Source organism: Rhinolophus sinicus, chromosome 6, assembly GCF_057876585.1.
Source record: "Rhinolophus sinicus isolate RSI-liver-muscle chromosome 6, RSI-T2T, whole genome shotgun sequence".
Classification (NCBI taxonomy): Eukaryota; Metazoa; Chordata; class Mammalia; order Chiroptera; family Rhinolophidae; genus Rhinolophus; species Rhinolophus sinicus.
Genome location: NC_142506.1, coordinates 68431913 through 68444798, shown reverse-complemented (window position 1 = coordinate 68444798; position 12886 = coordinate 68431913). Strand labels below are relative to the sequence as shown.

At 43.0% G+C, this 12886-nt stretch overlaps 1 protein-coding gene across 4 annotated transcripts in view; it reads right to left on the bottom strand.

The window, feature by feature from the left end:
- CAMSAP2 (calmodulin regulated spectrin associated protein family member 2) overlaps positions 1–12886 on the bottom strand; it is a 63396-nt gene that overhangs the window by 36817 nt on the left and 13693 nt on the right. For all 4 annotated transcript variants that reach the window (XM_074317093.2, XM_019750881.3, XM_074317094.2 and 1 more), the window contains exon 2: positions 10079–10338. In XM_074317093.2, the coding sequence (XP_074173194.2) occupies positions 10079–10338 (260 nt within the window). The remainder of the gene's footprint in view (positions 1–10078; positions 10339–12886) is intronic.

The window sequence follows — 12886 nt, the reverse complement described above, 5'->3', positions numbered from 1 at the left end:
GGTGTACGAGTGGCCAATAAGCACATGAAAAACCACTAAATTATATTAGTGATCAGGGGGACGCCCATTAAATCTACGAGGAGACACAACACCCCAAGGGTTGGGGAGGATGTGGAGTAACTGGCACACACTGATAGCGGCAAACGAAACCAGCCACTGGGAAACTGCTTGGCAGCTACTCAGAAATCACACACACACACGTCCGGCCCACCGATTCAGCTCCTAGGTAGCGATCCAAGAGAAATGAAAATACATGTCCTGCCAGACATGGGCACAAATGTTCATCGCTGCTTTATTTGTTATTGGCCCAAACCTGGAAACACCAATGCCTGTCACCTGGTGCGGGAACAAAGTGTGGCGTTTGGACGGGGAGTAACAGTAAGCACTAAAAAGGAACAAACGACATACAACAACGTGGGGGGATCTCAAAAACAGGAGCAGAAGAGTCCAGTCATGCATTCATTTAGATGAAATTCCAGAAGAGGCAAAACGAATGTAGTGACAGAAAGGAGGTTACTGGATGCCACCGAGGGGGGGGTGCAGGGAGCTGAGAGCAGAGGCACGAGGGAAATGGTCGGGGGGGGGGATAAAAACAAGTGTTTTATGCTGTAACTAGAGTAGTATTTACACGAGTACATGCGTGTGTCAGAACTCAAACTATTTACTTTAACTACGCATATTGTATGTTAAGTTACGCCTCAACAAAGCTGATTTTTGGAAAGAAAAGCTCTGACCTTAGGAAGTTGCTCAGACTTCAGCAAAGCTCATCTTCTTCATCTACTAAATGTGGATAATACTTAACTTCTCACCTCACATGGCATCAAACGTGATGGATACTCTAAAAAGTCCTAAGTGATATCAAGATTTACAGTGTTCCTACTTCAGGCATTACACAGTCAGTGTGTAACTATGGGATTAGTCTAGAGAATAGTTTATTATCTAAAGATAATCTTCCAACTCCATGGTAATCATTGATTTTTACATTTTCCCAAACAAATGCTGCATCAATGAATCCTTTATGGAATTAAATCTGGAGAGTTAGATACAATGTGCCCGGCCCACTAACGGTGGGGTTGCCAGGGAGCCATCAGAGATCCATAAGCAGGAAAAAACAACAAGAACACCGAGACAAGAGAACATGGCAGATTCTACCCCAGTCAAGATTTAAGTGCAGAACACACGAGGAAGTATCTTCCCCATGTCCTAACGGTGGTGACCTGGGCACGGTTTATTTTGAGGATATTTACATATGGCAGCTCAGGCTTGTCCACCAGCACTCAGCATAACGCAGCTACCCGAGCCAACAACGTGTGGTGACAGCTACGTTCTTTCATCTGCTGACCACTGTGACATTCCTAGTACAGTCTTACCAGGCACATATGGTGTACTTCAAAGTATGTTTGCGTTTTATAGCTTTCCAGATCTGAAAGTTTTCCAGGCACATGCAATGCGGAGCCAAAAACTGCTTCAAATCTCAAAATCTACAAGTTACATCAGATACACTGAAATATGCTTTATCATATAAAAATAACCATCAGTAAATGCTCCACTTAACACTCAAAAAATTGCCTGAAAGGAAGTTTGTCAGCAAATTTCTTTCAGCTGGGTGTGTATGAAAAATATGCCTGCAGTTCGAGCTTTCCCAGAACAAAAAGAAAGTGAAGCACTCGAGGTACCACAACCACAGCTGCTGCATCTCCCAGCAGGGTCTGGGGAAAGAGAAAAGGAGGTCCTGATGTGACCCTGGTGACAAGGGAGGTTACACCCCAGGTTTTGAGAAACGTTCAATTCAACTGAAAGTTGAATAACAGCAGGGGAGTTTCCTAAGAATCTCACAGATAGGAAGAGCGTGAATACCTTCCCCAACCTGCCAAGTACCAAGAGGTGACTCACCCACGTCCTTCTACACAAATGCCTGTTGGCAAGCAGTGCCCAGACTAAGACCCCAAACAAACTTGACCTGAGCCGGCCACCTGGCCTCCACACACAGACACTGGCCAGAGCCCAGGAAGCGCCAGCTACGGGGCGAGTAGAGAGCAGTAGATCTGGGAGGCGGCTCACTGGCAGGAAACTGTACGCTTCCTTGCAAGGAGTCGGAGTATATGAGCCCGTGTGCTCAGAATGGATGCGAGTCAGCCACAGAGCAGGTATTTTCCTTGCCCCCCAAACTAACCTGGTGACATGGTTCTCAGAAACTGCTCTGACCTACAAAACACTGTGGAGCCTTCACTCTGTTAACTAAGGTGAACAAATATATAAAGGGAACAAAAGACTGTTGTGGTGTTTTGTTTTTTTTAACCCTCTCAGCTGGTAATACCTTACTTGATTGATTTTTCAAATAGTTGACAAGTATTGCCCAAATAAAATGCCACCTCAATAATTTTGATAGATCATGACATATATAACACCTTTAAAACAATTTGTAATTAATCATTAACTACTGACATTATTTAAACTGAAATTCAAATTTAGGTCATTACAAATTCAGTAAGTAATGCTCTTATGTATCAATAATACTGCTATCTAACAAAGAAAGACTGAAAAAAAAGCTGTGTTCCTTGCGTTTTCAGGCTTTCTCCAGTAATATTCTCATAGTTAAATGGAAACTAGTGGTATGGCACAAACTCTGTTTAAGATGGGGAGGAGAAGCTTATTACAGGCAAGTGGTGTCCAGGCATGCCACTGTAATTAATACGTAATTAATAAAATATCCAAAGGATTTCTGAACCTATATGCCTCATCATTTAAAACTTTTAAAAAAGAAACTTTTAGTTTTTTATTTCAAAACTATTTTAGAAAAATCTGAGATCATTCTTAATATACCTTATGTTCTACATTTATTAAACAGACGGGTTAAAACATTTTTCTAATGTGAGATACGCGACCAGAAAAAGATTAAGTAGCAACATGACAGAACAGATCAGAAGAAAGTAGTTGTGACAGAGAACAAGACTGACAGACTCAGAGCGGTGCCGTGCTGCGTCGTGCACCTTTGACTGTCTCCACAGGCTCGTCCAGGCAGCACCTAATATCTGTGCTTCTTTCTGACAGTTCTACCCCTGGCCTCTCCCTCACTCTAACCCATGCCCTTCCTGGCACCTCAATCCCACAGCCTCACCTAACCATTACCACTCAGGTGATTCCCGACGTGTCCTCAGCCCAGCCTCACTAGGCATCTCCCTGGATGTCCCGAGGCATCTTAAACTTAAACCCATCCTGAACTGAGCTCATTAGCCAGTCCCTCCACCATGGCATTTCCACCGCTCAACTCCCTCCTCTCTCCTCTCTTTTCCCTAGTCTAACAGGGGTCGCTACAATGTATCCTCAGCCTGCTTAGTTTAGGTTACATAGTCTCACTATTTCTATTTTTTAAAAATTGAACTCCGATCATTTTAAAACGCCTTTGGTTCTAAACATGCACCGACAAGGGACTGGGCAAATCCATATGGTCTTCTCAGATCACAGAGTATCGTGCAGATGGGGTCTATATTCGTTCACATAGAAAGATGGTTAGGAAGCCTTTCCATCCTCTCCCCCACCAACTCCACGGTTTGCCACGGCCCCTCCTCCCCTAATTCCACCTCAGGACTCTGCTTAATTTCCCCATTTGCTTACACGCAAATCTGTCCATGATTTGTGCAGATTTCTGAAGCAAAGAAACCGACTGGCCTCATTCATCATCTTGTGCTGGGCAACTAGGCAGAAGCCATAGGTCACTAACTACCCTCTTTGGAACTTACCTGCTCTTCCCAAAAATGGTTCTGGCCAAATGCAATAACACTCTGAATTAATTTTATAATTAAAATATTTCTCAATCAATACAGCGCTTCTATATGATGAAAGAATTTGAGCAACAACCTAAAATCTATTGTAACTGGACTTAGTTTCTAAAATATGTCCTTGGTATTAACAGATCTATTTATATCGGAAGCAGGCTTCACTTTATGAAAACTAACTGGGAAAATGCAGGATTAATTAATTGTGAAATATTATTTCGGCTTTGAGGTATAGCTGCTATATGAAATTGCATGATATTTAAAAAGTACAATATGGTGATTTAATCTATGTATATTAATCGTTAAATTTTAAACAACATGGCTGGACACAAAAAGCCCAGGTAGAGAGGGAAGTCAGCAAATGATCGTGTCTAATTGAAACCAAAAGTCCACACCCTTTTTCCCATGATTATTTGAAAGCGTAAACTTGTGTTAAAATGATAAAGTAGAAAGCTAATAATCTAATCAATTAATTAGATTCTCTCGGTAAACTCCATGAGTTCAGGAGCCTCCTCCAAACACCGCACTGGAAGCTCAATGAATATGTTTTTCCTGAATAATTACAGCTCACTATTCAAATCTGTATGGAAAAACAAAAGTGAATCTCCACCACTCCTCAGTAGTAATTTTGAATGACTTCTCTTTGGAAATAGTATATTTAATTCTTAATGGAAACCTTCAGTGCATCTCCTGCTCACGCCCTGACTGGGCAAGTCCCCTGGGCCAGGCTGGAACACGACAAACATGGTCGCAGGGCCCTGTCTTTGTGGAGCTGATTCGGTCTGAAAAGCACATTTCCATGAGCCTCACTGGGCGGAGCAACTGGAAAGTAACAAACAGATTTCCTATTATGAGCTGATGTGAGGAATTCCGCCTTGGCTCCAGCATGTAAAAATAAGCTGAAACTCATAATCCACCTTTACTAAAAAATGCCTTCTAGAAGTTAAAAAAAGCTTTAGCAGACTTAGAGTATATCTTTCTAGCCTCATTTATCAGAAAGCAACCAAAGGCTTAATAACAAGATATAACTGAGCTTACTGTGGTGAGCATTTTACAGCATATACACTTATCAAATCAGCATGTCGTCTACCTAAAACTAACAGTGTTATACGTCAACTACATCTCAAAGATAAAATAAAAATACAACACAAAAAGGAAACACGGGGATAAGTGCTAGATCCGTTTCCTTGCAGACAATCACACAAGACGCCCTATCACGTCTCCCCCAGTAAGCTGAGGATGTTTCGGAAGTACTTTGATCAGTGTAGACACAAAACCTAGACAGGCCTCCCCAACCACATCCCATGAAAGCAGCACGTCCCGCTCCTTCCAGCGCCTTCTTCTTGATTTACTTTCTTCAGAGCATTTATTATTGTCTGAAATCATTACAATTTTCTTATGTTTTTACTGCTTGTCTTTGCTACTAAAATATTAGCTTGGTGATGGAAAGAGCCTGGTCTGCTCATATTGCATCCACAGTAGAAAGTGAGACACTGAAGAATAGGAAACGCTTTTTAATCACAGTAGATAATACACAGCACATAGCAGAAGCTCAATAAATGAACGAGGAAGTTAACGAATGGCCTGACTGACTTCAGTTTTATTATAAATATAAAAAGGAGTTTTGAGATCATGTGATAAAATAAGCACCATTCATCAATTATTTCTACAAGAAAGTAAACTTCGAGTTCTAAATAAATTATTACAAATAAACACTGACTCAAACATAATAAACACAGTTGTAAGATATCAAAAGAGAATGTGGATTTGTTTATGATTTTAGCTAGAAATTATAGAATCCAAACTGGCTACATTAATGGGATACAAAAAACTGAGACTGAGCATTATCATGAAGGGAAAAAAACCCTGTTAACAACAGCTATGAAAATTTAAAATAATTTGTCACAGACACGTTCTACTCATAAATTTTCAAGGCATTGTTATACAAGGGTGACTAGATATTAATATCTCAACTACTAATGTGATGTTACATTTATATAATCCTTTTACTCTAAAGTGCAATTTTTAATCTTCCTAAATGAGGAAAAGATTTTTTCAAGCTTCTACGTGACTAAACGACATGGCGTTCCAACAGATGGTGGTACCACAGAATGGCCGCTGAGCAGGAGCGGTATGTTGACGGGAGGGAGGAAGAAAAAGCAACAAGAGGGACAACTCAGTGTTCCTGAGCTCAGCGTCTCTGTTCTCCACACCTTTCAAGTATCCAGAAAAGACAGGGGTAACTGGGGATTACCCTGAACATTCTTACAAATCAAGAAACTCACATCCACCCCGAAGACCCCACCACAAGTCTGCTTCCCCCTCTGTTGGGAGTCAAAGGCGACAGTTACTCCCAGGACACGAACATACAATAATAACATACCCTCCCAGATGGAACAGAATGGGTCACGTGCTCTGGAAAGAAGCTTGGGCAGATTCCCAGGTAGCAACCATTTCTGTTTCTTTCCGCCTCTGCACCTGCCACTGCCCTGTATCCTACTATCCCAGCACCGAGGCAAAACCCAAAATACAGCTTAGTGGTGAAGAGCGTGGGTTTCCAGCTGAGGCAGAGACGGCCTGAACTGTGTCTTCACCACTAACTGTGCTCGCTCTGTGGCCCTGACTATGTTCTCAGAGCCCCAGTTTCCTCATCAGCATAACAGGAAGGGGACGACACATGTTCCCGTTAGGGTTGCTGTCGGAATGAAGTCCTGTGAGATTGAGGACGTAAAGTAAGCACAGCCCCTGGCACACAGAACAGTCAGTGAAAGAGCTCCCGATCGTCTGATGAGTGAACTAGACACAAGATACAAGCAGGTGAGGAAGGCCTGAGAATAAACCGCAGTGATTTGCATGAAGCCGACAGTATAGCAGTTTACACAGTGTTTAGAAGTATTTTGTGATATTTTATTTGTTTAATGTAAGCAGAGAAAACAAATCGACAAGCCACCACCACCATCAAACCCAGAGAAAATAGTACAAAAATGCATTCCATGGTCCTGTATCCCACAAAAGTTTAAGGCCCTAACTTTGGCTCATGGCCTCTTCCTGATCTGGCCCAAACTAGCTCTGGCCTCATCTCACATTGATGCCTCCATGCTGTCAACACTTAGCTTGTAACACGTAACACACTTTCCTAGTTCAAACTTGGGTCAGACAATTCCTTCAGACTGGTTAGCACTCTCATTCACCCCTTTCCACCCACTGAACCCCATTAATCTTCTGTCCTGATCCTCCCAGCAGAAGTCGTCACATCCACCTCTGCAATCCCAAGGCCTAATGCTTAAACTTGTGCAGAACTGTTTAGTTCATATTTTCTGAATATCCCCAAACAGCCATTGTAACAACACCAACAGTTCATGAGAGAACATTTTATGCCTTACTTATCAAATGACCTATCAACCCACTTTAATTTCCATTCAGCACGTAGAACAGTCAATCTCTTTTTGGTCCTCGTTAAAAGAAAGCACTTCAAAATAAATGTTTTGGTTTATATAATAATGACTGTTCCAGAAAAGATTTGGTTAAATAATTAACATTATTTTACAAGTCACATATGAAAGTCAATCTCATTACTTCACATCACACATACTATATACATTTACTTAAATAATTGAGTTTTATAAATATCAGCTCTGATTTCCTATATATGCAAACATGGTTGGAAAGCTGATTGGCAACCAAGAGTCAGATTCGTAACACAGTCTATATTTAGATAAATAGCTGAGGAAACGTGATTTCAATAAACAGATGACAGCACGGTACATTAGAAAGTCACAGTTCTAGCTCATTTGGCTTCTGCTCCTAGATTTGCTAAGTAACAGGCTACCTTAGGCGAATCTTACCCTCTTTAAAGGCTCACACACATAAAAAGACTGGATTAGAATAGTCCTTCCCACACATTCTTGGTTGTGAAAATCACCCAGAACACTTGTTGACAAGTACACGTCCCCACCCTCTTCTCCAGGTTCTAACCGGCAGCTCTGGCTACAGGGTCAGGGGATGCAGATTCCGAGTTGGCCAGGTTGCGCGTGACTGGGAGTCTGACACCTACTGGTTCCTGACGTCTAAGGCTCTTCCTGGTATAAAATGCCATGAATTTCACGTTTTATGACACCGAGCCAATCAACCCCCTGGCCAACCTGACGCTGCTGAATGCAATCCACACACAACGTCATTTGCTGTAAGCGACACTTCAAAACCTCTGTACGTACTCTTGGCTTTCTCATCCCCTTCCCCTTTTTTCTTTTTGTTTTTTTCGCATCTGGCTTCATTTGCTACACGTCCCTCAGCTTTCACATCATCCTAGATACCAGTACTTATTTTTTTGACAGATGATTTGACAGATACAATGATTTGGGCTAGAACATACTTTGGGTTGAACGATGTTCCCTTGCGATTTTAATGCATGTAACTCTTCCTCCGGTGACCATTCAGTCATTCATTTAATGTTGATTCAAAGATACGTTAATTCTAGCTCTCAGGACAGTGTGTATTTCAACACTGTAACTGCCTATTATTTACATTTGTCCTTTACTCACATATTTATAATATTCATTAGGCAGATCACAATTATAGAGATAATGCTTAGGTGCTGAATAAACTTTAATACATTATAATTGTTAATTATAATTACACATTCATTATAATTACTAATTGGCTTTAAAACAGTGTCTGAAATATATTTTCCATTGATATAAATATAGAAGAAATCATATTAAAGGTTATACTCTCAAAATCTGTCCTCTTAAAAGCACTATGATAAAAGGCACATTCTCCAACATGCATTGTCATGGGGAAAAAAAAGCATTCCTCTCACCCCCCTCCCGCCCCGAAATGAATACGATCAAACTCACTTTATACTAATGATAACACTTGTGCTGCCACCACCCAACTTTATCCCAAACGGCTGTAAGGCAGCATACAGAAACAGAAGATCCCCAAAGTTCAGAGAATTTAGAGCTGGAAGGTGGGGGGCAGGGGGTCACTATGTTCAATACCGTTAAACACACTATTTTGCAATATACTAAAGAGAATCTAAAGGAAATAACCTACTCTAAAGACACCTAGGTGATGTGTCGTGTATCTGTCTGTATCTGAGAGAGCAGCTACTAGCAAACACTGATTCACAAAGTTATCCCTGTGCTTTATAACCATCGACTTGGCCTGGAAACAATGAAGTAGAAATATGCACGGCAGGCGTGCCAAGTAGCTCCGTGACTCTAGACGCGAATGTGAGATTCTGCCGGGACACCTGAGTAGAATTCTGCTCGCCCCTGGGCTGGCAGCTGCTCACCGACACGGCATATATGCAAAGTAGGTACACAAAAACTAGGGTACACACTGGTCAATCTGCAGCCATGAATGAAAGTTCAAAATCTCATACCTGATAATAAACAGTCTTAGTTATCCTCAATAATTCTATTATTAATATAAATCCATAATTAAATTCATCAACTAAAATTTTCCTAAGACATTATTCTCTATTCCTTGAAAGTAATAAAATGGGCGGGGCATTAAAAAAAGGAAAGTAGGCAGAAAGCAGAGCAGGTCACCCCCTCCTTTGGTACTAGATTTGGGCAAACACTTTTGTGCATCCTTCTTCAGTTTCATAATTTCACCTATTTCTTAATCTATTCTACACATACTCTCCCTCTCCCCTTCCTCCCCAGAAGACGACCAATCTCACACGGGAGCGTGGTTTAGAGCGACGTGCAGAACTGTTTCCTCTTTCTAAAACCATTCCTGATGATGTCCAGCACTTTGCAGACTTCAGGTACGGCGGACCGCGCCTGACGCGGCAAACAGTGAACTTAAACACGTGGACGTGTCTCCAGAGACCATCCTGAGTCCCTGCGTGCTGTCCCAGACCAGGCTGGATCCTTCACTGTGTGTTCGCCACAGGAGTGAATTAATGGTTAGTAAATAAACGAAAATATCTACTATGCAGAAATTGACCAAGGGGTTAGTCAAGCATGTAAATGAACACTTAACAAATCCCATCTCTTTCCTAATGAGAAGAAAATCAAGGAGACACTTTCTATCTCGTCTGTGATGGAAAAAACAAGGTTTTAAATGGAATAAAAATCACTTCAAGTAGCTGGAAATTATGTAATTATTTTCTCCAGGTATTAGACTGGCACCCAACCCTCCAAAATAGTTTATTAAAATCTTTCTTAACTTGGATACGAGGCTTATAAGAAAAAGTTTTTAAACTCTAGGCAGAGACAATTCCATTTCAAAACCTATTTCCCTCTCTCTGAGAACACAGTTCACAGTCAGCCTTGGAGAGACGGACTCACCATCTGTATGGGCTTCTGGTGGAGGTCTCGTTCGGTCACCAGCTTCTCCTGGTCAGTGACGTAGAGACCTTTCTGTGCCAAAGCCTGGATCACAGCGTCATGGCCCAGAAGGGGCTTTGCAGCGTCGCTCTTGAGAATGAGACTCCCGGCGCGGCAGTACAGTTCAGCCGATAGGAGCAAGTTCACGACGGGAGGTTTGATGTGTTCCTGGTCGTACTGATCTGTGTAAAACGGTTCTTGGAGTTCCGCTGGCACATTGTCTACAAAGATGAAGGGGAAATTCTTACAAAATTTTTATAAAAGAAACACAACTTATTTAATAATTACTATTGATGTCGTAAGTTAAGATTCCTTCTAAAAAAAATAATAGCCCTTCAACTGACAAGGTGGTTTATTAGACCTCGGCAGATAATCTGAAATGAGAAAGAGCCAGAAATCTCTTTTACAGGAGACCGTGTTCTGAGTATATCTTTAAAACGGACTACAAAACAAACCAGGGGAAAGGTTGAGCCTCGTGCGTCTGGGTAAGTATCCCCACATGCGCACCCGATACACAGAACGAGCTCGGAGAGTCTTCAAACGAATTGCAGTGAATCGCCTCACACTCGAGCCGTCAACCAGACATGTTCCACAACAGCCATTTCAGGAGACCGCTCGGCCTCGCGACCTCAGAGCCTGAAATCATTGGCCCCAAGTCGACAGCCCATCAGAATCTGCCTAACCTCCCTGTGCCCGCCTGGAGGCCTTGGTCTCCCTTCTGGCTTAGCGCGCTGACGCTATTGAGGGGGAGACACAGCCATAGTCCGGGGGAGAACTACTCTTAAACGTCCCTTCCACTAGGACACCACCAGTCCTCCACCTTCCCACTGACACCCCCAGCCTACCCCAAAAAGCCCTCCGGGCCCCCAATTAATCCATCCAATGGAGACACCGGAAGGCGAAGGGTCGTTTCAAATGGGACACGAGGACACCAAACGCTCCTCCCAGTTTCCTTTCTGCTGCCCACGGCCCCTGAAGGCCACGCCCCCTCCGCCATGTCTACCTCCCCATCCCCAGGGGGAGCTGCAGGGCACCAAGCACACAGCACCCGCCTCACTGGCTTCTGGCCTTTTCTGCCCTGTGTCTCTTCTTCCTCCCACTCCTCAGCCAGTCCCTCGCCTGCCTTCTCTTTAGAAAGTGAGGTTTCGGGGCCAGCCAGCCCGCATGGCTGGTCTTAGGAGTCTCCTGAATAGGCAGCTTTAATATAAGATCAATAACGCACAGTACTAATCAAAGTCAGCATTTCAAAAAACGTATTCGTTGGGCCGGCCTGGTGGCTCAGGCGGTTAGAGCTCCGTGCTCCTAACTCCGAAGGCTGCCGGTTTGATTCCCACATGGGCCAGTGGGCTCTCAACCACAAGGTTGCCAGTTCAATTCCTCGACTCCCGCAAGGGATGGTGGGCAGCGCCCCCTGCAACTAAGATTGAACATGGCACCTTGAGCTGAGCTGCCGCTGAGCTCCTGGATGGCTCAGTTGGTTGGAGCCTGTCCTCTCAGCCACAAGGTTGCCGATTCGACTCCCGCAAGGGATGGTGGGCTGTGCCCCCTGCAACTAGCAACGGCAACTGGACCTGGAGCTGAGCTGCGCCCTCCACAACTAAGACTGAAAGGACAACAACTTGAAGCTGAACAGAGCCCTCCACAACTAAGATGGAAAGGACAACAATTTGACCATTGTTCCCCAATAAAATCCTGTTCCCCTTCCCCAATAAAAAGAAAAAAAAAGAAAAAACGTATTCGCATACAATGAAGAGACTCCTTAAAGTTTTTGAAATTCTCCCATTGGAAGAATACTTTCACAAACAATATTAAAGTCACTATTGTATGTACCAGCCTGGTTCTGGGAAATTCGTTCAGAGAATCAGATGATTGTGCTCAAGAAGCCGATCACCTACAACAAGTCTAGGAAGACGGGAAAGTAGGCAATTCAGAAACTGGAGACGCTAAATGATGAAAGGAACAATTCAATGCTCCACTTTCAGAGACGGAAGTATTGACAGTGGACTGACAAGACTTCATCTTAAAGAAATCGGACAGGAAGAATAGGCAGAATTTGTTTAATCAGAAAAAAGAGGCTTTCTAAACAGAAGGGGGGAGCAGCAGGGGGAGGGAAGAAGGGAGGGACGGAGAGAAAATGTCACGAGACACCAAATGGAAGGGTTTGGGTGGAGAAGGGTTTGTGCAGCAGAGGCACAGCTGGAATGGGAGGCTGGCATCAGAGCTGAAAGTAATCTCTCTTTTAAACATGAGGCCTTTACATGATAACTAAGAAGAAACTGCTGACAGTTTTAAAGGTGAGAGTGAAACTGAAGAATGAAGTTTAGGGGCAATTAATCTGGTATTCAATATTGACAGCGGTAAAAATCAGAGCTAGAAGATTACAGAGATAAGGAAATGAAGTCAGAAGGCAGTACCAAGAGAAATGACAGTAAAAATATCCAAGTGGAAATATCCAAAAAGCAGCTGGGGACCATACAGGACTCTGGAAAGAGGTCAAGAGTAGATGTATCAATTTGGGATTTGGGTGACATCTAAAAATATCATCCTCATTTAATAATTGAAAACACGTTCCTTCCTTCACAGCTGCATTAACCAGCAGTGAGCCGGCCTTCACCTTAACAGCAGCTGCCTCAGCAGGACACGTAAGCTCAGCTGGAAACTACAGAACACGGCTGGGTCCTCGTTCAACTGTGAGTGTCACAGGAACGAAACAGAAGCTACCTAGAAGAACCACTCGAAAAGGGGAATTATTTGGGTGTTAAGATAATT